Source organism: Cheilinus undulatus, linkage group 2, assembly GCF_018320785.1.
Source record: "Cheilinus undulatus linkage group 2, ASM1832078v1, whole genome shotgun sequence".
Taxonomy (NCBI): Eukaryota; Metazoa; Chordata; class Actinopteri; order Labriformes; family Labridae; genus Cheilinus; species Cheilinus undulatus.
In genome coordinates this window covers 23747503-23773725 of record NC_054866.1, presented here as the reverse complement: position 1 = coordinate 23773725, position 26223 = coordinate 23747503, and the positions used below count along the sequence as shown (strand labels likewise).

The 26223-nt window shown below is 38.0% G+C and overlaps 1 protein-coding gene across 2 annotated transcripts in view; it reads left to right on the top strand.

The window, feature by feature from the left end:
- LOC121521675 (cGMP-dependent 3',5'-cyclic phosphodiesterase) overlaps nucleotides 1–26223 on the top strand; it is a 274824-nt gene that overhangs the window by 230615 nt on the left and 17986 nt on the right. For both annotated transcript variants that reach the window (XM_041805812.1, XM_041805819.1), the window contains exons 5-19: nucleotides 1065–1174; nucleotides 1954–2009; nucleotides 2200–2259; nucleotides 4450–4606; nucleotides 5265–5317; nucleotides 14632–14706; nucleotides 14811–14852; nucleotides 15527–15595; nucleotides 15699–15829; nucleotides 21472–21583; nucleotides 21675–21714; nucleotides 22238–22301; nucleotides 22517–22598; nucleotides 22760–22934; nucleotides 24831–24943. In XM_041805812.1, the coding sequence (XP_041661746.1) occupies nucleotides 1065–1174; nucleotides 1954–2009; nucleotides 2200–2259; nucleotides 4450–4606; nucleotides 5265–5317; nucleotides 14632–14706; nucleotides 14811–14852; nucleotides 15527–15595; nucleotides 15699–15829; nucleotides 21472–21583; nucleotides 21675–21714; nucleotides 22238–22301; nucleotides 22517–22598; nucleotides 22760–22934; nucleotides 24831–24943 (1339 nt within the window). The remainder of the gene's footprint in view (nucleotides 1–1064; nucleotides 1175–1953; nucleotides 2010–2199; nucleotides 2260–4449; nucleotides 4607–5264; nucleotides 5318–14631; nucleotides 14707–14810; nucleotides 14853–15526; nucleotides 15596–15698; nucleotides 15830–21471; nucleotides 21584–21674; nucleotides 21715–22237; nucleotides 22302–22516; nucleotides 22599–22759; nucleotides 22935–24830; nucleotides 24944–26223) is intronic.

The window sequence follows — 26223 nt, the reverse complement described above, 5'->3', positions numbered from 1 at the left end:
AGTTATAGCATTTTATTTATTTTTGTCTTTAATTTCCTTATTGTTACTAAGTGTATGCAAAGGCTGGGCATAACATATCATCTTACAGTTCCTGAGTCCCAGTATGATACGGTTAAAAATAATTTTAATAATTTACTGAAAGATTTTGAGTGGAATGAACAAATACCACTCTCCTTTTATAAAGGGTTATAAGATTGTTGTGAAAACAGGAATTTAAGGGAAATAAAAATGCATTTAAACAATGCATATCAGAGCAAAAACCAAGCCATGAGGTCAAAGGAACTGCCTGTACAGCTCAAAAACAGGACTGTTGTAAGGCACAGATCTGGGTAAGGACAGAAAAAATTCTGTTGTACTAAAGGTACACAAGAGCACAGTGGCCTCCATAATTCTCTGATTTGCACAACCAGGACTCTGGTCGCCCAGCCAAACTGTCATTATGGGGTACAGAGTGTAGATTAATAAGAAAACAAAAGAATTTAAAGGACTGAAGCCACAGAATGTAAGATGAAAAAAGTGACGAGGGTCTGGATACTTTCTGAATGCACAGCATTTTCATAGAAACAAATATTTCGTTTGCACTGCCCTAAAGCCTTGATTGTTTTGTGTAAGTGTTTGCAGATGTACAGTATGTGCGATTGTGTCTGTTGGCAGTAGTCATTCCAGGATAAACAAATCCTTGTCTCATATTTTTGCATAAGAAAGCGGCTCTCTGTATTAAATATCCCTCACGCAGACGTTCACCTCTGCCATCATCACACCTGGCTTCACACGTGGGCAGCACATTCATAGACACACAAATGGCTGTGCTGAAATCATTCATTTTCTACTGCATAATAGTGTTATTCAGGTATGTTTTGGTTGGTTTCAATGAAACCATTGTCTGTTTTTGCATTTTTCATGATTGCTTTTCCATTTTCTCCAATTGTCTCCCAAATCCCCTCTTCCTCTCTGTCCCTCCAGTGTCCAACAGACTGTCTCTGTCTGTTTTTCTCTCAGAATAATGTTCAGTGGGTGATTATCATTCTTGAACAAGTCCAGCTCATCATGTATCTGTTTCTCAGGAGTATCGTGGACCAGCTGAAGCGATGTCAGTGCGCTGGCCTCCCTCCACCAGAACTGCCAGAGAAATACAGAACCTGTCTGGCTGCACCGTTACCTGCACACAGAAGAGGTGAGTGCACTTTCTGAATACATGCGTGTTTGAATGATGCTCGTGGACAGACAAAATGGACCAACATCTGAGTGTATTTGAGGATGTGTGAGTGCATGCTTGTGCATGCAGAGAGATGGGAGAACGTGGGAGAAAACAAAACAAACGAATGGAGGTAGAGAGAGAAGTAGCGAACAAGAAATGATGATTGCAGGGGGAGAGGTAAAGAGCTGCGTGGGTAGTGGAATTGGACCACATCCAGGAAAAAAGCAGTGGAAGATCTGTGTTGAGGAAAAAAGCGAGAAATCGAATTCATTTGAACCCTCTGTTCCCATTAAAATGCACATTTTTTTTTAATCCAACGAAGAATAAAGAAAAACCTGGAGAAAAGTAATCAGAGAGACATTCTTAGGTACACACATGAGTGATCTGCACTCTGCAGAATCAATAAATACTGTTGAACATTTAATGATGCTGCAGAAGTAAGAATGCGTTTGTTTATTGCTGTGGTAGACACATTATCCTCTTTGTTTCTGTGTCTGTGTGCCTCACAAGCAGAACACTTAGTGAGCCTGTAAAGATTTGCCACGCTGTTTTGAAAGGAAATTAGGTTTATTTATTCCTATGGTCAATTCTCTGCATTTTTCTCATGCTGAAGCGTTAAGAAAGATCAAATATGATGAAGGGTGAGGCAGAAAATAAAAGGATGGAGATAAAAGAAGGATGAGTCCTTATTGTTGTCTGCATCAATCCAACATGTCTGCTGAATACTTTCATTTTCTCTTTTTCCTCTCTTTTAGCTCTTGTCATTCCAATCCCAGACCAGGAGCGGGACAAGGCCGTCGCTGTCTTACTGGTAAGTCCTTGTATCAAGAGATGTATAACAAAGTGGTGGAAAGCCTTTGTAAAAGACTGATGTTAAATATAAATGAATGGATTCATTAGCTGTTATTCAGCATTCAGGATTTAAATTACTTTTTGAGAGGTAGCTCAGCCATCCCCACAGCTCACATACAGCACCACACTGAAGTCTTTGTGTGTCACAGGTGGGCTGCGGTCCACTCTCCGATCAGGATGAAGTGCATCTCAACCTGCTGGAAAAACATGTAAGCTCTTGTTTTTGTGATTCTTTCAGTAACCCATAAATAGATTCAGAATTGATTAACCTATTCCAGATTCACAACACATTTCCTATTTGTTACTTAAGCAGCTTAGTTAAGAAATAAAACACCAGCTCTGGCCACTAAGGAGCTGTGAATTGTTATTTGACATTAAAAAACACACTGTATTTTCAAGATCATGCAGCTTTTATACTATAGGTGTATTTGTTGTTTTTATGTTGTTGTTTTTATGTTGTTTTTTGTTGTTGTTGTTGTTGTTTTTTTTAGAATATTCTGAGTTTGGTTACCCAAATTTCTCAGTATTGTATTCTTTTTAGAGTGGCATTTATACACTGTTATACACTGCAGCCCCTTTATTTAGCAGCCACTCTCATAGACCATTCATCTGAGACGTCACATCTCAGAAAAAAAAGTGATGTAATTTGCAGATATGACTTATTTCCAGTTTTGATTTTTTTTTTTAATTCAACTTTATTCATGAACAAAGCGATAGCCACATTAATGTAACCTAACTTTACAGACTAAGAAAAATTTCATAAATAAAACAGAATAAATGTCAGAGGTCTATGCATGGATCTGTTTTAGAAAGTTACAAGAGTCGTTGCTCACTTTAACTCTGTTAGTTTTACGTAAAGCTAGCTACGCAACCCACATAATTAACATCACTATATAAGTCATTGTGGCTAAGTAAGCTTTAGTAACGTGAGCTTTAGAAAATGTAGCGTAAGCTAATGAAGCAATGTAGATAATGAATCTGCAAAGTTTACATAGCTGCTTAGTGAGCATAACTTTAGCTACATAGCTAGGTTAACTATTGCTAAGTTTGCTTTAGAAACATAAACTTAAGCAAATGTAGCAAAAGCTAAGTTAGCAATGCAGACAACATTATGTAGCTTGGCGCAGATTATGTAGCTTGTGAGCTTAGCCTTAGCTCTGTTATCTATGTAGCTCACGCAGCTAACACAGCTTTGTAAACTATGCTGGCTGCGTTACAATGTTTTCATGGAGAACAAGCTTTGTCCTGTTTACTTGACTTTATCAAAGTTTTGTATTCAGAATTTTCAGGACAGGTTTTTAACTTTTAACTATTGGTGTCCTAACCCTTACCTTAACCCTTAGGGGAAGATTAATCCAATTTTATTTCAAAGTTTTAGCATGTATTTCTGTTCTGAGATACATGGCGTCTTAGATGAACGGTTAGGGGAGTGGCCATCAGGCCATATGCAGACAGAATGTCTTGTCTTTTTTTTTTTTTTCAGCACCTTAATCAGTCTGTAGCTGGGTTGTTGTCATTATTTGGTCTTTTTAACCAATGTTTATCTGCTTTACTAGAGCTACCAATTAGAGCAGGGTTTATAGATAGTCAGCCAGTAAAAAGTTTCCCTTTGTTAAAAAAAAGATACAGTAAATTACAGAGAATTCACTTTCACTATGGGCCATATTATTAACTTAGATAAGTGTCTCTATCTGCAGAAGATAGCCTATATTTCAGTGTGGGTATAAATTTCTGTTTGGACAAATTTTTTGAAAAAAAAAAAAAAAATTCTGTCAGCCCATGTTTTTGAGTGTTTGGAGTTATTATGGACATGAGGCGATATATATTCTGTAACTATTTGAACAGGGGATGTATAATTCAACAGATTTAGCCTAATGCCCACCTAAAAATGCAATCACCTTTACAATTTCCTTTGAGACCCTTTAAGATTAAAAAATTGCTTTGACTTTACATTTTTGTCTTTTTCTGTTTTTACAAATAAATTTAAAGTCTTAAATTTGTACCTAATAAAATGGGCATTCCATCAGCTGCATGCATGTCTCTGTAAGATACTTGTACTCTTAATGGTGCCTTTATAAAAGGGGGCACCCTCTGTGGCTAACACACTCACTATGCAAAAGTTCTTCATACAATCTTAATTAAAAAACATCAGTTTAAAAATTCAGATAAAGAGACAGACTTCATCAGTTTCACTAAATATCTGCTATCTGCTGGCCTTCAAAAGTGTCTATTTCCATAATATTCTCTTTTGCCTTGTTTGATGCAGTCATTTCCACATAAATGAAAGTGTCCCATTTTACTTTATTAGCCTTTCTCTATAGTTATGGATCAAATATTGGATGATCAAATTAACAGTACATGATCTGACGATCTTTCTCCACACTCCCATGACATCACAGGCCTCAGTGGCATGCGTGCGAGTCCAGGCTGTTCCCTCATCCTACCAGAGGCCTCCTCTCAGCCCTTCTCCCATACAGTCCCACAACGCACTGCTGCACCTCAATGTCTCCGACCAGGACTACTGCGAGCTGGACCGCAACATCCTGCAACTCTGTGGTATACACACACTAACAAATGCAGATGATTAACAATGGATATAAAAGCTTCCTTAATAAACCTTAAACATCTTACATTACCCACACCTCACGCATGAAAACACAACACTCTAATACTGACATAGTTACACACGCTCACACACCCCGGTGAATGTGAGGTGAGGTATGTTAATAGGTTTAGCCCATCTGGATAAAAAGCTCTATGAATATAAATGATGGACTCTGTGAACGTGCGACATCTCTTGTGCAAAAACACTTTACAAAAACACTGTTTAAAATCTCATGCATAATGGAAGTGAACTTGCTGATGCCGCTCCTGAGCACACACATCCAGCTACGATGTTTACTCCCTTGTAATTGTCAGCAAATACCCGCTACCTTCAGTCTGCTTCTCTCTCTCTAGCTCTCTGCCTCTGGATTCATCTGCAGTCCAGGCAGCCTCTCGTCTCTTGTCTTGTCTTGATTATTAGTCCCTCTGTTAGCTGGTTCCTGTTCACCCCTCCCCGACCTCGCTGTCTCCCTGCATCCCTCTCCGGATTGCTTTCTGTCCACATGCTTACATGCTCTGCATTCTCTGTCTTTCTTCCGGTTGTCTGCCCTCATTCCTCTCCGTGTTTTTAACTCCCATCACTCACTTCCTCTCTCTTTTTCTCTTTCAGGTGAGCTCTTTGACCTTGATGCTGCCTCTCTCCAGCTCAAAGTCATCAATTATGTAAGTGGCTGAGATCACTCATATGCTTCCACACACAAACACGCTCAGACATGGAGCTAAAGATGTACTGTACATGCAAAATGTGAAATCCTTCCCTGTAGCTTCTTCCCATCGACTTGTCATTACCCATACCCCAGGCTTTTTATCTCACTCGGCCTGAAACCCCATGCCCCTATCCTTGTACATGTATATGATCTGTAAGATCCCTACATGTGCAGAAAACCTTACAAAAATGTATGTAATTATTCATACATAAAGAAAATAGAAGATTGAAAGGGATAGAGCAGGAGGGAGGAGAGATTTGAAGGTTAAACAGCAACAAAGGGACAAATTCTGAGTCAGAGCTGCTGAAAGATGTTTTCATTTGTGAATCTTTTTTCATCTTACTTACTGAATATGAAGGACATGTTTTGATTTTTCTCTGCAGTATTTTGATATTGCAGATGTTTATCTCAATATGAAAAATCAGGTGCATTACATTCATCAGTCTCTCTCTTTTTTGAGTAATTGCTGCTTTACTTTTTCGTTTTGTGATTCAACCTTAAATGCATTTTAGTGGATTGTAAAGAACCACAATGAGATATTTATTTTAAGAAGTGATGTGATGATGTCTATAAAAAGCATTGTTCAAAGTTCAAAATATGCTTTAATGGCATGAATGGTTAAAACTTTTGTTGCCAAAGCAGAGTACATAAACAAAACAAAACAAATAATAATTATGACAATCACTATAACACAACTGATAATGATAAAATATTTACAAAAAAACAAAACAAAACACAAAGTTTTTGACTGTTATAAAACTTATTACTATCCCTAATCTGGTGACATTCAGAAACAAAACGCGCAGCTAGGTGTATATATTCAGGTTCTTCAGCTAGACACAGTCTCATTATTTCTTCATGTGATCCCGCTGCTGTAACTTGGCTCAAAAAGTTCTTTCTTACAGCTTCATATAGTGGGCAAATGAGGAGAAAGTGGGTTTCATCTTCAGTTTTTATCAAATCACAATGTTTACAAATTCTTTGGTCTCTAGGTTTCCAGTTTTTATGATGACCTCTTTCAATTTCTATTTCTTTTTATGGTCACTGAGTCTATACATTGTTAATTTTCCTTTGTCTGAGGTTTCTCACATGCACAAGATAATCAGCTAAAGAGTACGCTCTTCTCAGTAGACAATAACATTCTAATTTATTGTAGGATTTTATTTAATTTTGCTATTATTTAATGTATTGGCAAAATGAAATAAAATCCTTGTCATCATTGTAAAATCATTTTAAGAAGAAGGAAGCAGCCTTTATACTATACTTAATGTTGAGGATATCCATCTCCTTAATTATCCTCATGGCTCATCAATTTTTCATCTAAAACAACAAGACTGTGTATTTCTAAGTGTTTGTTTTGATGGGTAGGCAACAAACAAGATAATCTTTTAATAATTAATGATATTAAAAATGATTAACTTCTCTTTGTTAAACTGTGGATCCCATTTTCTTAACTTATGACTTAATTAAAAAGAGCAACATGTCAGAAAAAAGACCTAAATTCTTCCATCACTGGTCTTTAAACAATCAATGACAATGAAATCTTGATGAAATTGATGCAACACTGTTATATTCAAGGGGACATATTATTAAAAAGCTTAGTATTGTTACAATTTTTATAAGTATATCCAGAGTATCTTCCAACCTGCAAAATGTGACCTTAGCCTACCCGGTCTTCGTTGTCCTGGTCCACCTTTGTCTGAAAATAATACATCTGGTGGGCTGCTCAGAATCTGGGCCCATTAGAACACTACAATGAGTCATTATTCACCTTATGTTCCATGAAAACACAGGACACATACTTCTGATTGTCTGTTGACTTCTGGAGGCTGCCATGGAAACAGTCTGAGTCACTAAAACATTTTGTTAGCTACAGGTTATTGGATGAGACTTTGAGCAAAATTTAAGTGTAAGATAGATAGAATAGATAGAAGCCTTTATTGTCATTGCATAAATACAACGGAATTGCACCTGCCCCTCCCAGCAAAAACAACAAAAGGACACTCAGACTGCACACACAGCAATACACTCAAATCAATCCATACAGACACACTCAATCATCATAAAAAGTCGAGGTAAGGTAACGTGCCTGAGTATAAAAGTGCATCAGCATAAGATAAAATACTTTATTGTCATTGTCTGCAATACAACAAAACTTAATTGATGGCACCAGTGTACAAAATCAGAGAGATAAAAATGTAAAAATCTACAATAAAATCAGCTTAAAATAGACCCTATAAAAACAGTGAGTAATAATATAATAACGCACGAGGTGACTATGCTACAGCAGGTTAAAGTGCAGCAGCTGATTGAAGGTGTGTAAAGCTGTGGGGGGAGAGGAGGGAGCATGATGGATAACTATTAGTACTAATAGTAGAATTATTCAATTATTATGTCAATTATTACTCGTTCTGCGTGAAGATGGTACAATAACTGGAGGAAAAGAGGTTAGAGTGGAAGTAGTAAGATGGTTTCATCAAAACAGAAGTGGATCATGTCAAGTAGCAAGGGCTACATAAGGTGAATGCAATTAGAGATGCAGTGGTTCAAACTGGACAATTCAGATTTTTTTTTCCTAGGTCTGTCCTGCTGACACCAATTTCTTTTTTGAAAAACAGTTACAGCCAAATGAATTAGTTTGCACCTTGTCTTAAACAAATGTTTAATTTTCATTAATAAACGTGTGGTTAACTGTTTGGGTTTTTTTTATTTATATATTTTATATTTGCACAAGGTCACATGATCATCTCTCACTTTATCTTCAACTAATCTTCCCTGGAACATTTTTTTTGTACCACCCTTAATTTCCTGTACTCTTTTTTACTTTTATTCCAGAGTTTATGGTGGGAGTGTTTTATACTTGTTAAGGGCTGCAAAACTGTATTATAGTCTCTATTTAAGGAATACAATAATTTAATTTCCACACCCAGCTTTGTATTCTAGAAACAATGTAACACTCAGCATCTATGGTTGTAATTTAACTCATGAATAAGTAAAATCAAAGTTTATTTATTTATTCTCCCTGACTCCTGAAGGAATCATGAAAATCCAACAAAAACAGCAATCAGTGACTATTTGAATTTTCTAGTTTGATTTTTTTTTCTACCAGACTCTCTCTTTTTCTTCCTGCCTCACTGAATAGTATTTGTGGTAACAAAGAGTTTTCATCATGTTTTAAAATTATCAACATTAATCTATAATATTTCCAGCAAAGTGATACATCTGACCACAGCACAATCTTTAAAATCCCACACTGAGTTTTGATCATTCAAGGTAAAAGTATTGCTGAAATATTAATAAAATTTAATGCTAGTGTACCATGCTCTCCGTCACCTGCATGCACATGCACGGAAAACAAAAAAAGCACCCGCATGCACATAGGCTGCCTGGACACCCTAAGTGAAGAGAAAAGAGGGATTTTCGTTTTTTTCCTGAAATGTTTCTGATCCTTTTATCTTCTGCTGAAGAGCACCTACCTTGTGTGTGTATGACTGCAGTAGAGGGTCTACCTGTAAAGCTCTGTCCATGCTGTGCACTTTCGAATGATTCTGCAGCTATGTGCACGCCATAAAATGGCATGACAGAGATCACCTGCATTTGGCAAATAGATGGGTAATAAAGGAGGGCACTGGTTTGTAGGGGTGGGAATCAAGGGGTACCTCACGATACAATACATGGTCCACGATACCAATATTATTACGATACAGTGATATATTGTATAAAGATACATCACAAAATATATCTAACTAGAGAATACAAAATATTGTAAAATGGACAAGTGCCCCATTTCTTAATTTATTCACAGATATTTAGTGTCAGTTACACAGACTGTGCTGAAACACTGAACATAAAGCGCATAAAGTCTTATACATAAATAAACAGTATATATATATATATATATATATATAGGGTTTAAAGCAGGTAATTTGGAGGTAAAGAGAATGTCTAGGTATAAATAATGTTACGACACTGAAGTTAGCTTTCAACGTTAGCATCATAGAATGTGCTATCAGCTATCACTATCAGACAGTGTGAGTTTCCAGCCAATAAAAATGTGCTACGTCATCACAGCCAATCACAATGTGCAACGTCATCAGCAGTCGCAGCCCCCGGACACATCTGGTACCTACACCGGCTCACTGGGCTTCTCTGAGAAGTCAGAAATTTATCAAGAATAACACTCAACCACTAAAACTAATTTTCTGTTCAGGAATGCAAGTACATAACTATAATTTGACATATTAATCAAGAAATAATAACTTGCTTTACTATTTTTCCAGGTTTTTGTAAATCAGTAAATTTGAAAATTCATGGATAACAATAATAATTATATTTTAGCATTAAGAATATCCTTTGGATTAAAGAGCTTCTACATATTGGTGTATTAACCATTGCAGAAACATAAAAAATGATTTTGGTAATTACCAATGCTGTTAATTTAGGGCAGCTATGGCATAAACCTTACTTTGGGTGGTGGCCTAATAGATTTGTTAAGCACTGGGTAGTGCTTTATATATATATATATATATATATATATATATATATATATATATATATATATATATATATATATACATACATATATATATATATATGTATGTATATATATATATATATGTATATATATATATATATATATATAGAAATTTTCCCCCTCTGGTATATATATATATAGAGAGAGAGAAGGGTGAAGTGGGAAGGGGCTCATTTCCATTTAAAGGGACACACCAAAACTGAGCGTCCTGAGAAAGGGTGAAGTGCTTGTTTATACAGGGTCAGAGGCACACACATTATTGGGACCACAGGGGACTGTGTTCAAAGGGGACATATTATGCCACCTGCAAAAGTCATGTTTAAATACATAAGTATCTTAACAATCTGACCTTTCCCTGCACCTGTGCCCCCTATATGCTTCAAGACTAGATCCAGTAGATCATACAGCAACCCTGCAGCAGTGCAGACTGCATGCAAACATCTTTAAAACCTGACTCTGTACTATTTTTACTGAATCTGAAAGACAGCAGGGAGAAAGGATGCGGTGGTGCAAAAGGCTACAGGCGCTTCAGGATGTATTTTTGAATCCAACATGATCTTTTTCAGCTGTTTATTGTTGAAAAGGGTGGGGAGAGGAGGAGTTGGAGAGGAGGAAGAGAGGAAGAGGAGCAAGAGATTGTTGCTTGTAAAGAATCATCAGTTTGGTGGGAAGAGCTCAGGGCGGCTCTTATGGGATTAAGAACATTTGGGGGAAAATGGGGTTTAGGGGCTTATTATTAAATGTGGGCGCAGTGGCATGCTTTACGTATGTCTATGCACTGTGTGTTTGCATGTGTGCATGTTTGTGTGTATGAGTGCGTTGGCAGCGGCTTGTGTTTATCCCCATCCCGCTTGTTCTTCATCCAGCTCTGTGGATTACAGGGAAGAATGTCGTACGAGGAGATGCTGCTCCTATAACTGTGTGGGTTTGTGCTTATGGATGTGTGATCATGCATTTTCTTGTGAAGACACAGTTGTTTGAGTTGTGTGTTTCCACCCAAGAGAGAGTTTCAGCCTATGAATGTGAATGAATTGTTTCTCATCACAGACAGCAGCAGGAAATGGGTTTCAACACTGCAGGTCTTACCAGAGCACAGCAGCAGAGAGGTTGAGCATACACATACTTTCATTTTTTATTATACACACTACACTCAGTGAGAGATTTTACACACATACACAAACCTACTGCATATATAGTTTTGTCTGGTTTATTTTAGTGACGATTCTTATCTCTACATTCGGTATACCCTCGATCTTAAGATAAAATAAAGCAGTTTTCTCTATTTTACTAAGATGGGATACTAAGAGTTAGGAGTTCGTGAGTAAAATCATGACCCTAGACTTAAAGGTACAATATGTGGAATTTTCACAATGAAATGTCTCACTTAAAAAGGCTAAACCTATGTTATTAATGAAGCTCAGTGTTCATGCAGGACATGATAGTCATACACCCAGCTGTGATCACCTGACAATCAGCTGATCCCAATTATTGCCTCCCAGCTCCTACAGCCAATCACAGCTCTTTTTCTCAACACAGTGATGTATTTTTATGACATACTTCTCACTAATCCCTTCTTGCATTAATGCTGATGCACCACCTTTAACCTCCTCCATCCTAGCTCCTCCTTTATAGCATTAAACTAGTTGCACCCTCATATTTCACTTCGTGCTATTGTATTCAATTGTATTCAATATGCATTTTCATAAATGTATTGACCCATAAGGGGGTTTCTAGCCATGCACTCCCTGAGAAGTCAAAGCATGCTGCTTGACTAACCCAAGGAGCACCTTCTGAGCAGAGCCTTCTCTGCCAAGTAGAACTGTAAATCCTTTTTGCCATAAAATGGTCAATTATATGACAAGAGTGTTCCTGACTGAGATATAGTTTTAGTTTAGAACTTGCATTACCTTAAATATTTACAACAATTTTCAAAGCTTGAGAAATTTGTAATTTCATAGTTGTAACAGCCTGTGTCTTGAGCTGCCATGACAGTAAGTGACACTACATGTTACATCATAGATGTCATACTGTAGCTCATTCACGTTTTGTGCTGTTTACTTGTGATGCACCGTGATTGTAGTTTTGCACTGGCTGCATGCTGTTGCCCAAGCTTGACTCTAAAATGTGTTAACTCCGTCCCGCCAACCCCAACCCCTGTTACAGTGTAGTACCTCTCGACATTACTAAGCCCTGAAGAGGCATGCTCCTCAGGATAAAAAAAAAACAAACTTTGTGGATTCTTTCTTTAGCAGAGGAATATATTCACTAAAACTGGACTTTAAGGTGAACTTACAGAACAGTAAACCACTACTTTATGTTTATTGGATGATTTAACATAATTATGGAGAAAAGCTGTCAACAATGGCCTTCCTGGTTTGTGCTGGAAGCCCTCCCAGAATTCTTTGTAGATACTGGGCTGTTTTCTCTACCAGTTTTTAAGTATGTCAGTCTTTTTGATGCTCTGACAAGAACTAATATTTATAAGAAATTAAATAACTTTTGAACCATAAATCATAGCCTCTTATTTTTCTTTGTCTTGATGTTAGCAGTTTGCTGTTCTTATGACCCTATCTATGCCCTTGAAGAAGCTTTTCTAGAAGCCTAGAACTTGAGCGACTTTCCAGGGTCTTTATAGATTGAATCTACACCAGTAAATCTGATATTGAAGTCTGTTTTATTCTTTTGTTATTTTAACCAAATTTTCAATAGCTTCTCCTGCTAGCTACTAATGCTACATGCATTTTTTTCCCATAATACTTTGTGATGGGCTGCAACAACCAATGGCAAGCTGTTCTGTTGTTACATCATGCTTTGTTAAACTGTGCATGTCCTAACGCTTACATCATGCAGGAGATCACCAAAACAGTTCATAAAGGAGAGCAAGAGACGGAGAGCCAGTGTTGTAGCCCTGTGTGTCAAAGCAGACAGGAGCTGCTTAAATAAGGGCACAAATAGAGCCAATATTAAAAAGCACAAGGACTTTTTTGTTCACATGTCAATTTTTTAAGATTTATTTGGCCACAAAATTATTATTTTTTTCACCTTTTGCTTCCCAAGAGTTGGGAGTACAAGTTTGAGAAAAAGGAGTCATAGTACTGTTTGTCACACATAAAAAATCTATGAGTTTTAATTTCTGTTTAATTTTTTCTTTTGTCTTTATAGCCCCATAAATTTTTCAAAACTTAAGTGACATTACAGCAGCATAAACATTCTTAAAGTCCAGGTTGTCCTGAAAAAATGATGTTTAGAGCTTTACTGTGCAACACAGGGTTGATGTTTTACCCTCATCAAGACAATAAGTCCAGTCCAGCTGTTTTGGTTAAAAATAGCTTAGGGCTTGAAGGGTCAAAATGGGCCATGATACTGATGAGCAGATTGATTCAGCATCAGGAGACTGGCAGGTGTTGTATCACAGTGGTCCCCAAAGTGGGGGTTGGGACCCCTGGGGGGTCAAGGGGTGCTTTCATTAAAAAAATGAGAAATTAAAAAAAAAAAAAATTGGTATATTTTATCCATTATTGTAAAACAACATCCTTAAATAAATTCAACTTAAAATAAGATCACAGTATTAAGTGATAATTCTGCTGAAATGTAGTTAATGTGTATTAAAGCTCCTTGAAATGTATACATTACATTATACATTTGTACATAATGCTTTGTGAAGCATTATATGCTTTAGCCACCTCCAAGAATGGTGGGGTTCCCTTGTCTCTGGTGCTGTATTGGACCATTCTGGCAGAGCGAGAGCTGAGCTGGAAGGCAAAGCTTTGGATTTACCAGTCAGTCTACATCCAGCCCTTATCTGTGTTCATGACCAAAAGAATGAGACTGTGATAACAAGCTGTTCAAATGACACTCCTCAGGAGGATGTCTTGGCTCGGCCTTAAAGATATTTAGGGTGAGGAGCTCAAACATCTGGAGGGAGTTTGGAGTTGTGTGGCTGCTCCTTCACAATGAAAGGAGCCGTTTGATGGGGTTCAGGCATCTGGTGGTCAGTATGCCTCTTGGTTGCATCCATGTGGACTTCCAGGCATGCCCTACTGGGAGGAGACCCCAGGGCAGACCCACAAGTTGCTGAAGGGGTTATAAATCCCATTTGGCCTAGAAATGCAATGGAATTCCCTAGTAGGAGCTAAAAACATTGAGAAAAGGGATGTCGGGGTTGACTTTTGTAGCCTGCTGCCAGGCGGAGCAGCAAGTGTCTACACATCATCTTTATTCTTTTTTGATTGAAAGGCCCCTGGAGGCAGAATTTGCATACTGTGGATTTAATATAAAGAGTCACTAACCATTTTATAAAATTACCATACATTGTTTGTTTGTTTGTTTGTTTTTTGCAAATATATGCGATGCAAGGAAAGTTTTTACAATAGAGTCACTATCATGCAACTAATAGTTTTTACACAGGTAATTTAGTTACACTAAAAAAATCATTTTTAAAGAAGATGCATTACAGTTGATACCAGTGTTGTGTAGATAATTCAAAATGTTTTTACTCTATTATGTCTTTTCTAATTGATGCCCTTGCAGGGAAATTAGCATAATGTGATTTTTTTGCCCCCAGACCAGCTGAAGTCATTTTCCACAGTCCACTGATTTCTAATCTTATCTTCCCACCTTGACATTGCTCTGAGCAACCTTAAATTGAAGCTGTAAATATGATGACTGAGTCTGATAAAGACAAATCTCAGTGATGGAACAGCAGGGCTGATTGAGTTTTATTTCTTTTTCTTCAGCTGCAGCAGCAGACTCACTCGCAGTGTTGTTGTTTGCTGCTGGTGTCCGAGGACAACCATCAGCTTTTCTGCCAGGTACACAAAAGCCATCCTCTGTTAGAGCATTGGTTCATTCAACAATGGGTATAATGGTCATGTACAATTGAATAACTCCGACCTTTGACCTCTGTCTTCTATAGGTAGTTGGTGACAAAGTCCTGGAGGAGGAAATCAGTTTCCCAGTAAGATCAACATAATTCTCTTTTTTCATATTCTTTTACTTTTCCTCTGCTAAGTAATACCATCATTTATTAATTCCTTTATTTATTTATTCTGCCTTCATTTGGTGGCTTGTTTTCTTCACACTGAGCGCCATAAGGTAGTACCCCAAAGTGAATGCATTAAGGTCTGCTGTAATTTCTTACAAGCATAGGTGTTATAACCCTGTGTTTTGGTTTCTTTGACTGACACTACAAAGCAAACCTCCCACGTGTAATCTTTCATAATCCCTAGCAAGGGTTATAATTAAGAAATTTGGGCATAATCACTTCCTCTGGGTCGCTTTAAGTCTCCTGTATCCCTGCTTGTAGTGCAGACGAAGCATTTTTAGCAGGCTTTCCATTAAAAAGGGAACAGACTGTGTACTCAGGGCTTAATGATGTGTGAAATCTTGACAGTACTTGGTGTGGTGAGATATTGGGACACACACAAACAAAAAAAAACACCCTAGTCAGGGCAATTTGTGCTAATTGAACCAAGGAGGTAATAGAGCTCACTTAGAGTAAACAACATAAAGATATCAATTCTTTCAGTGGTTCTGTTTCCTGTTTTTCTCTCACACTTACTACTTTGTTTTCCATTAAATTTCCCTCTGCTCAAACCCAATCTCTTTTACTGGTCTCTTCTCCCTGTCCAGTTGATGTTTGGACGTTTCGGACAGGTTGTCGAGAAGAAGAAGTCAATCACTCTGCAGGACATCAGTGCCGTAAGGAAATGTTTTTTTCCTCATCTCTCTGCAGTGTCTATCATTCTTTTTGTTCTTTCTTTGTATCGAACTGATTTTTTTTCTCTGCCTTTCATTCTCTCAGGAGGAGCGGAGGCAGCTGTCCAGTATGCTGGGCTGTGAGATCTCCTCCATGCTATGTGTGCCAGTGGTCAGCAGGGCCACTGGTCAGGTGGTGGCACTAGCGTGTGCCTTCAATAAGCAGGGTGGGCGAAGGTATGTAGATATAAATATACAGTGCATTCAGAAAGTGTTGAGACCCCCTTCACTTCCAATTTTGTTATGTTCCAGCCTGTTGCTACAATTTAAAAAAAAAACCTTATTATTCTCTTTCATCTATTCTCAGTACCCCATCATGACAGAGTGAAAACAGAATTTTAGAAATTTGTGCAAATTTATGAAAAATAAAGATTAAAAAAGGAAGTATCCCGTTGACATTAGCTAGACAGAAGCCACTCCACAGTGCAAAACATTTGAAAGTCTGCTTGGAGTTTGCAACAAACTCTACATGAAAGCCTATTTGGATTTCATGTGTTTTACTGAGGAGAGGCTTTCCCTCGATGCTTACTAGTCTCCCAGTCCCTACTGCTGAAAAAAAGACCTCCACAGCATGATGCTGCCACCACCATGCTTCACTGTTGGGATAGTATTGGGTAGGTGCCTTGTTTCCTCCAGAAAAAAGGTCTAAAATTGAGCCAAACGCTTCAATTTTGGTTTCATCAGACCAGAGAATCTTGTTTCTCACAGTCTGAGAGTACATCGGGGGGAAATGAGCTTTTTGCACTGAAGAGAGGCTTCTGTTGAGCCACCCTGCCTTTCAGCCCAGACTGGAAGAAGTCTGCAGTGATGGTTGTCCTTCTGGAATTTTTCCCCATCTCCACACAGGATCTCTGGAGCTCAGTCTAAATGACAATCTTCTCAGTCACCTCTCTTTCTAAGGTGCTTCTCCCATGATTGCTCAGTTTGACTGGGTGATCAGTTCTTGGAAGAGTCCTGGTTGTGCCAAACTTTTTCCAGTGGAGAACTATGGAGGTTCCCGTACTCTTGGGAACTTTCAGTGCAGCAGAATTTAGCCTCCCCAGAACTGTGCCTAGCTGTAATCCTGTCTGAGAGCTCTGCAGGTAGTTTATTTGACCTCATGGCTTGGTTTTTGCTCTGATATGCATTGTCAGCTGTGAGGCATTCTATAGGGAGGTGTGTGCCTCTCCAAATCATGTCCAATTAATTGAATTGACCACAGGTTGACCTTAATAAAGGTAAAGAAACATCTCAACAAGGATTAAGAGAAATGGGGGCCAGCGTGTTGTTGCAAAGGGTCTGAATACTTATTTCAATGTGATTTAACACTTCTTTTATTTTCAATTTTATTTGCAAAATTGTATATTTTTTGTTTTCACTTCATAATGACAGGGTACTGATTGTAGACTAATGAGAATGAAAATGAATTTTGGCATCAGTCTGCAATATAACAAAACTGAAAAGGTGTAGTGTGTTTGAATACTTTCTGAATGCACTGTATATAAAGCACTGTTGACACTATTCTATATTTACTTGTTTGTTTTTTGTATGCTTTTGGGATTTTCAAGTCAAAAACAGACATTTCTTTAAGTAAGCCAAAGATGACTTAATGCTGAAGTGTATTTAAAATTCTGGGATGTCAGTCTGAGGCTGATTTGGCTTTTCCTAAATCCTGAAATGCTGACTCATGCTAGATTCAAAGATTTATCTGGCAGCAGCTTATAGTAATGTTGGGATGGAGAACCTGATTGGTTGAGCTTGCCAGCGCAGATTTGTGGAGTTTAGAGAAGCAGAGAGTCAGCTGCTGTTTTTTACTGAAATCTGATGCTAACCAGCAGGATGTGCCACTAGCTCCACCATGGACGGCTTTGCGCCCTGTGTCAAATCACCCAATCTGTCTTTGTGCATGCATGTGTATGTGGGCATGTGACTGTACAGATGGCTATGTGATGATCTCGAGTCAGGTCAGAAATCTAGCTGGGGATGGCTTTGGTGCAAAGTTTGGCACCATGTATTGGCATGTGAGTTTTGGCATGTGAGTGTTTCTTTCTGTTTTTTGTGCCAGGAGCGATGCTATGACCTGAACACAGAAATGCAGATGAATGTGAAATGTGCTCTCAGGCTGTGTCACTGTTTGTGCATTTGTTCAAAATGTGTTTTTAATCCATCTGTCTGCCTATCTATACATCTATTCATCTACATATGTGTACCATGTACATGCGTACATATCATTTTCCTCACTTTTGCACAATCCCTCTGCTTTTGCTTTCTCTCTTTGTCTCTGGGATCATGTACTATAATTTTTCACTCTGCCACTGGCACTGATGACAGAGCTGGCATCTCATTACCATGGTAACTGCAGCAGGATTATTGTAGCAACTGTGCTTAAAATGTGATAAATCTCTCCCTTGCTCCAAGCACAGCCATCCAGCTCTTAGTGGTGACACATATCTCAAACGTACGCCCCCTGATCATACCCAATGCATATTCATATACATTCTATTTGGATCCTTCTCCCTGTCTAAGCCTCATGAAAGAGATACCTGTCCTTTGGAACAGGTGCATGAATATGCACAGACTTTGATGTGAGTAACAGGTACATCAGTCAGCATTGTTGTCAGATGACAAATTAGCACAGAAGTGACCACTTGCAGTTTAATCTTGCTTCATGTGAAGAACTTGTTGAGGTAGGACAGTCATAAGAATAATTAGATATAGTGCACCACTTAGGAACTTAAGGAGCAATTTTAAGTGCTGAAGAAAATGCACTTAGTGATGGTTTATGAAAATATAAATCAAGCTGGAGATGTTGTGTAAGTGCTGGATGTATTACTGGGGACTGGCAAGGTCTTTGAAAATAAGCAACCAATTATCTCAGCGTCACACAAGAATAAATTCATTCCAAATAAATGCCACTTTCTGTGTTGAAAGTGTTATTTCTTACTGAGTGTATCCAACTTCTGGTCCTTGGAAATGGACACCTGCTGGTTTTCATTCCAGCTGCAGAAATGGAGACTATTTTCTTGCCTCCAAATAGCTTGCTGCTTCTACAGAACATTATTCTCCAGCCTGGCTCTGAAGTCCCCGCTGCATGTCAGTCATAGAGGATTCATTCCTCTGCTGGGAGGACCTGTGAACTTAATTGCCCTTTAAGTAAGTTTCCCAGGCCCTTTTTCAAGTCTGGCCAAAATCCTGCCTTATTTTATGAAGATACCTGGGAGTCTAAGCTTAGAGGGGTAAAGCCCTTAAGCCACACTCTGCTCTTGACATCTGCACAATAATGTACCACTGCCCTCCATAGGCAAAGAGTGGTAGCTGCAGGCAGTAAATAGCATAACTGAGGTCGGTGCAGATAATTTCATTCATCAGTCTTCATTTAGCTGCTTAATGCTGTCAAGTTATCGCATCATTTAATTTTAAAGGGAGAGTGATGGGCACACTTAGCACCTACAGCAGGCTGGAGTTTGATTCCCTTTCTAATCGTCTGGACATGACGCAGAACTTCCTCTACACTACTTTTAAATACTGCATTAGATTTTTTATTCTGATGCTGTATTTTACCTTTAGACTAAGACTGCAAATGACATTTCCCACAATATAAAATGAAATAATTTCTAACCTTAATAATGCACAATGAATAACATAATGTGGAATTACATTTTGTAATTGTTGTAACAGAAGACTTGGTGACATTTTTAACTTAAACTTTAGTAAAATAATAGAAGTATGTGTTGCAATAATGTTAAAATAACCCATGCATAATTGCTTTGTTTAAGAATATCACAATCATGGCATGCATCCATATATTAAGAGCACTCAGTTTTCTCCTGATAACAAGTAAATTTAATTTTTCTTCCTATCTTGAGAAAATAGATATTATCACTGGGAAATAAGCATTGTTATCTCAAGATAAATAAGTCATGGCCTTAATGAAACAACCAAAAAATGATTAATTATCACAGGAAATCAGTACAGTGCAGTACAGTGCTATCTTATGGCTTCCTATAGTTGAATTTTTACACATTTTTGTACATTTAAGTCTCTTCCTCCAGGGCGAAGTATGTTAACATTTCAGTTTACACTGAGCATTAAATAGACGTAGTGTTTATAGATTAGAATCTTGTTTGTTTACTTTTGATTAACTTTATTGAGACTTAATTAGTAATGTTAAGCTTTATTGTCGCATGTGTGTACAGTACAGGGATGTGAAAAGTATTTGGCCCATTCCTGATTTCTTATATTTTACATATTTTTCACACTTACATGTTTCAGATCATCAAACAAATTTTAATATTAGAAAAAGATAACTCAAATAAGCACAACATGCAGTTTAAATGATTATTTCATTCATTAAGGGAAAAAAGTCATTCAAACCTACTTGGCCCTACTTGGATAACAAGCACTGAGTCTTTTACATCGCTGTGGAGGAATTTTAGTCCACTCTTCTTTGCAGAATCGTTTGAATTCAGCCGCAATGGAGGGTTTTTAAGTATGAATGGCCTGTTTAAGGTCATGTCACAGCATCTCAGTAGGATTTAAGTCCAAACTTTGACATAACCACTTCAAAACCTTAATTTTGTTTTTAAGTTATTCAGAGGTGCGTTCCTGGTGTATTTTGGGTCATTGTCCTGCTGTATAATCCAAGTGAGCTTGAGCTTGAGAACTGATGGCCGGACATCTTCTTCAGGATTTTCTGGGAAAGTGGAGAATTCATGGTTCAATAAATTACAGCAAGCCTGTGGAAGCAAAGCAGACTAAGACCATCACCCTGCCACCACCATGTTTGTCTGTTGGTGTGATCTTCCTATGAAATACTGTTAGTTTTCCTCATTAGTCCACATAATATTTCTCCAAAAGTCTTGGGGATCATCAGATTTTTTTTTTTTTGTCAAATGTGAGATGAGTGTTTGTGTTCTTTTGGCCAGCAGTGGTTTTGGCCTTGGAACTCTCCCATGGATGCCATTTTTGTCCAGTGTCTTTCTCATGGTTGAGTCATAAACCCTGACCTTAACCGAGCCAAGTGAGGTCTTTAGATGTTCTGGGTTCCTTTTTGACATCAATGCAGTCATCAATGCACTCTTGGAGTAATTATGGTTGTCCAGCACTGTTCAGCACTGTCAACTCTACAGCACTGTTCCAAGTTTTCTACATTTGTGGATAATGGCTCTCACCAAGGTTCACTGGAGTCCCAAAACCTTGGGAATGGCTCCAGACAGAGAGATGTCATTGGCCAGTGAAGCTGAACTCAGCTCCAGAAAATGTGGTTAATTATAGTTCATTCATGATTTAATTCCAGTAGGTTTGGATGGCGTTAAAGAAATCCTTATGAAAAAACTGCATTTTGTATTGACTCACGTTATCTTTGTCTAATATTAAAATGGGTTTGTCTTCTTAACTGGCTGCTGCAAAACTAAAATATCCCTTTTTGAGATCAATAAAGTGCATCTGTCTGTCTATGTAACTGTGCAAAATGTCATAAATAGTCGATAACAGTTTAACTTTGGAAAGAAGAAGCCAAATACCCACTGTAAGTTAGGCTGATTAACATGATCAAAATTGGGAAAATTGTCAACAAGAGATTTTAAAAGAAACATATGATGTTTAAGACAATAAAGATATTCAGTTTGCAATGACATGGAACATTAAAAAGAAACAAATTCCCATTATTGAGTAGCCAGAACTGGCAAATGATCAGGGTTTGTGCTGGAAAAAAATGAATAATCAGTGATGTAAACAGTTACAGATTAGTTTTCTGACATGTTTATAAAGAATATTGGATGTTTGGGAGAGCCACAGCCCCTCCAGATGTCTCATGAAACCGTGTTTTTTCCTCACTGCAGACACACAGAGGCAGATGAGCATGTAATCCAGCACTGTTTCTGCTACACTTCAACGGTTCTCACTTCAACTTTGGCCTTCCAGAAAGAACAGAAACTCAAAGTGGAGTGCCAGGTACTGCTCATGAGCCCTCATACATGTATACTGACATGAATATGTATGAATCAGGCTTTTGAGACCTGTTTTGCCTTGTTTCTTCACATAGGCGCTCTTACAAGTGGCCAAGAATCTCTTTACACACTTGGGTAAGATTTTTTTCTCTGTCCGTGTGTCTGCCGGTCTAATTGTCTGTCTGTGTGACATTGTATGCCAATTTGTGTTAATGGTTGATATTTAAGTGACTGCCAAGTGAAACGAATGGTGCACGTAATTGAATGAGAAATTAGCGAGCCAAAAAGGTGATTACAGCCCGGATCATAACCATAAAATCAAAAGGGCATTCAAAACGATGGCTCCACCTCTCTGTCCTATAATTACACTGAGGCATTTGGATTCTTATCTAACAGCCAACAGTAGAAGAAGTCATTGATGATTCATCATGATGTAGGCACAAAAAAACTGATCGGCTGGTAGAACAAATTGCCTCTCATTGTACGGGTCACCTGATTACAAGAGCTCTTATCTGTGTGTACAGCTGATCCACCGATGCTTACCGTGTGATCTTTGTTTCTGTCTTTATGAGCTTATTGCTGTATTCCTTTAATTTCCTCTGCTTTCCCTTTATTTCCTCACTCACTGTCTCTCTCTCTCTCTCTCTAATTCTTTCAGATGATGTGTCAGTGCTGTTACAGGAAATTATAGTGGAAGCCAGGAACCTCAGTGATGCAGAGATGTAAGCCCTCTGATTCATCTTCAAAGGGATGTTTCGACGTGTGTGTCAAGAGACTGTGTGTGCACATGTGTCTTTATCTCCATTTTTAAAATGCTATCTTGGCAATTTGCTCTTAACTGACTGGCTGCATTTTAATTAAGGTTACTACATGACCTGAGATTCAATTATGTTAAAATGCTTCTCTTTTCTCTCAACTTTTTTTTTTCCTGTGACAGCTGCTCTGTGTTCCTACTGGATCGTGTCAGTCATGAGTTGGTGGCAAAAGTGTTCGACGGGGGTGTGGTTAGTGATGAAGAGGTAACCACACACTCACAAGCATGTTTTCACTTAATTTAGGGGATAGATTCAGGGAATAGAGTTGCCAAAGCCAACATTTTTTCATTTTTCATTTTTCATTTTTTTCCATCACAACCCCTGATCAAAGCCAATTTGTATGTTTCTGTTTGTGTTTTGAGCAGAAGGAGTTTCGTATTCCAGCGGATCAGGGCATTGCAGGCCATGTGGCCACCACTGGTCAGATCTTGAACATTAAGGATGCTTACTCCCATCCATTGTTCTACCGCGGCGTGGATGACAGCACAGGCTTCAGGACCCGCAACATCCTCTGCTTCCCCATCAAAGATGAGAACAACGGTAGCAACGATGACCTCTACCCACACACAATTAAAATACAGCCTATTTCATATTAATTAAACATTTCTGAACTTAATTTTTATAATTTAATAGCTTTCAGTTCAGTTCAAAGTTTTTTTACATGGGTTTTAGTAAATGAAAAGCCATTTATGAATGACAAGCAAATACATACCTATAACTGTATAATATGGAGACTGTAGGACAGAAACTCTTGTCAAGAAACAGATGATTTGTGGTCTAGATATTATTCTTTATTAGCAGTTGTTAATTTGCACTTATTGCCATTATTTATGTTTGCCGATGTGGCTGTTCTGGGATCTCCCTGCCCTTCTACAAGCCTCTGTGGAAAGCATCAAGCAGTAACAGCACACATTCCTGCCTTTCCTGTGCCTACAAAGAAAGCCTGAGACAGGAGAGAAGCAGCAAAAACACCAGAGCAGGCTTCAGTGAGAACAGAAAGATATTGATTAAGTCAGAAACAGAATAAAGGAGGAGCTGGGGTGGAGGAGAGTTGCAAAAAGCAGCTTGCAGAGGGAGCAGCAAAACATAACCAGGCTAGAGCAGTTACAGTTATATGGCAGTGCTTGACTCTGTGGCCTTGATGAAAAACAGTAGCAAATTATTAATAAAGTAAACAAGTAATGATAATTAATAACAAGGAAAAACGTGAGATTGTACCTGAAATTGCCATTTATTTATTTGTATAGGACACACACTAAAGCATAAGTTAGTTTGCGATCCTTGCCCAAGATGGGCTTTTAAGAAAAAGAAAAATCAATACCAAATATGAGGGGAATAATACAAAACAATCCCAGCACTAAAACAGAAAAGACAATACATAATACAGTCTATTTATAAAAGAAAACATTGTCAAACAGGAAGCACAACATCATATAATATATTACTGAGCCTTGTTTTAAGTTTAATTTATCAAAAGGATTGGAAATATTAACGTTCTCCACGGCTTAAAACTTACAATTTATTAACTTAAATGTTCAGCAAACTTTCATTGCCTCCACCTCAGTAAACACATCAAACTAAAAGCTTTCTGATAAAGGCCTTCTTTGTAAAAACACTAGAAGTGGCATACTTTAGACTCTTATTGTGAAAACAAAAAACATGATCACATTCAAGGTTGCTGTTTTAGACAACAAGGAGATATTTGCTCTTTCTAAAGGAGCTGACAGTCTGGTGAGGTCCAATAATGCAAAGAAAATGCATTAGCACTGCACATGATGTACACGCACTGGCCACTTTATTAGGTATATCTGTTCTATTGGCCATTAATGCAAATATCTGATCGGCCATTTACATGGCAGTGACCAATGCATTTAGGCATTTTGACATGATCAAGATGGTGTGATAAAGTTCAAACCGAGCATCACAATGGGAAAGAAAGGGGATTTAAATGACTTTAAACATGCCATGGTCGTCGGTGGTCTTGCATGTTTTAAAACCAAATTCAGATAGTTGCAAAGAGTTACAAGATTCACCTCATCCTTTGTTCCTAAATATTAAGGAGGAAAATAGCAAAAGTGTGATCCAGTAAAAAAGACCTGTATGGTGCTTGCCACATCCTGGTGTATCAAAGCAGAGAAACTCTCGATTCTGTATGATTGTCTCCTTACAGCAAACTGTCTGAAGTGTAGACCAAAAGTTTAAAATCAGATTTTTTTTTATGTGCAATTAGGTTGAGCCACGGTGTGAAATTAATTGCAGTCAGCAGACAGTTTTCTTTCAGCATCTGACTGCTGAATTCTGTGCCTCATTTTCTCGCCCTTGACTCTCATCTTTCATTTTTCTTCATCATCAACTTTCTCTCTCCTCATCCATTTCTTCATTCCTTTCTCTCTTCACTTTGGACCCTCCTCTTTCTTCAAATCATGCTGTTTCCAGAGGTGATCGGGGTTGCTGAGTTGGTGAATAAGATGAACGGGCCGTGGTTCAACCGCTTTGATGAGGATCTGGCCACAGCTTTCTCCATTTACTGTGGGATCAGTATCGCCCATGTAAGTCTGCTCTCTTAACTTGACTCTCTGTTACTACCACATCATCTTGCAGAGGTATGTTGAATCACCACAGCCCTGTTGTTTGCTAATTAAATTCTGTCATTACAACGGTACAAGCAAACAAATGATAAAGAAATGAACTCGATAAGAGGTTGCTTGTCTACACAACTGCAAACAAAGTCAGGTGTGAGTTAATTAGCAACATCACACTTTATACTGGAATAGAGCTTCTATAATTCTCACTTTATCTGTCATTTCTTAAGCTGCACATTCATCTTTATGCACTCTAACAGCTCATTAAGTCAGCTTTATCTCAAAATATCTTAAAAAAAAAAAGTTAAATGTATTATAATGTCACCTCTGCATGCCCCTTTAGAGTCATTATTTTAATTGGACTCAAAAGAGAGGAATAAAATAAAGCATTTAGAGTACATCCATCATCAGAGAGGGCTTTCCTCCTTAAAACAGTGTGGAAGGTCTGTCGTTAGTGCTGTTAGAGACATTGATCCTGTCTGCCAAAGTGGGATCAGTTCAGTGGGAGCAAAAAGGCAGAGTAGTAGAGAAACGTCTTGAGGGAAATTTAAAAAGATTCATTCTGCAAGTGGCTTTTATGGAGTTCACAGGCAGTGTATGACTGCTAGAAAATCCCCTTAAACACACTCAGCTGCACTGTTGTGTATGTATTGCCCATAAAGAAGATCATGTTTGTTAACAAGAGGGCTTCACTGTATGTCATTGTCAGAGATACTGAAAGATTGATATGAAACACTTTTAAAGTCTTTAAGTCTGTGACCATGTACAACAGCCAGATCTCAGAAGTATAATAGTTCTGCTCAAAATTGGTAACCCTTTTCATCGTAATATTGTTTAAAATTGTTAAAAATTGGAGCGCTGGACTTAGTCTCTTCTCTATAACAAGGCCCTAAGGCAGCTTTCTATTGATTTGAGTTATTTAAGAGATTTAAACATGAGCTCAATTCATAAATAGCTAATGTAGTGTTTTGTTTTATATAAATAGACTGTTGCAACTGAATTTTGCACTGTACTACAAAAGAAATGTAAAGAGAGAAGAAAAAGAGAGAAAAATAGGGCCACAATGTAATCAACACATCTGGCTCTCGTGGTCTGCGACCTTTGCGTAGCTGCAGGGATTCGATAGTTATCAATGAACTATAACTTTCCTTGATTGGAAAAATAAGTGCCCTTAATCATTTCTGATGACAGAATGCATTATTTATCCATGCACAAATGTGGACCCCCACTTGTTTTGAGCTGTTGTA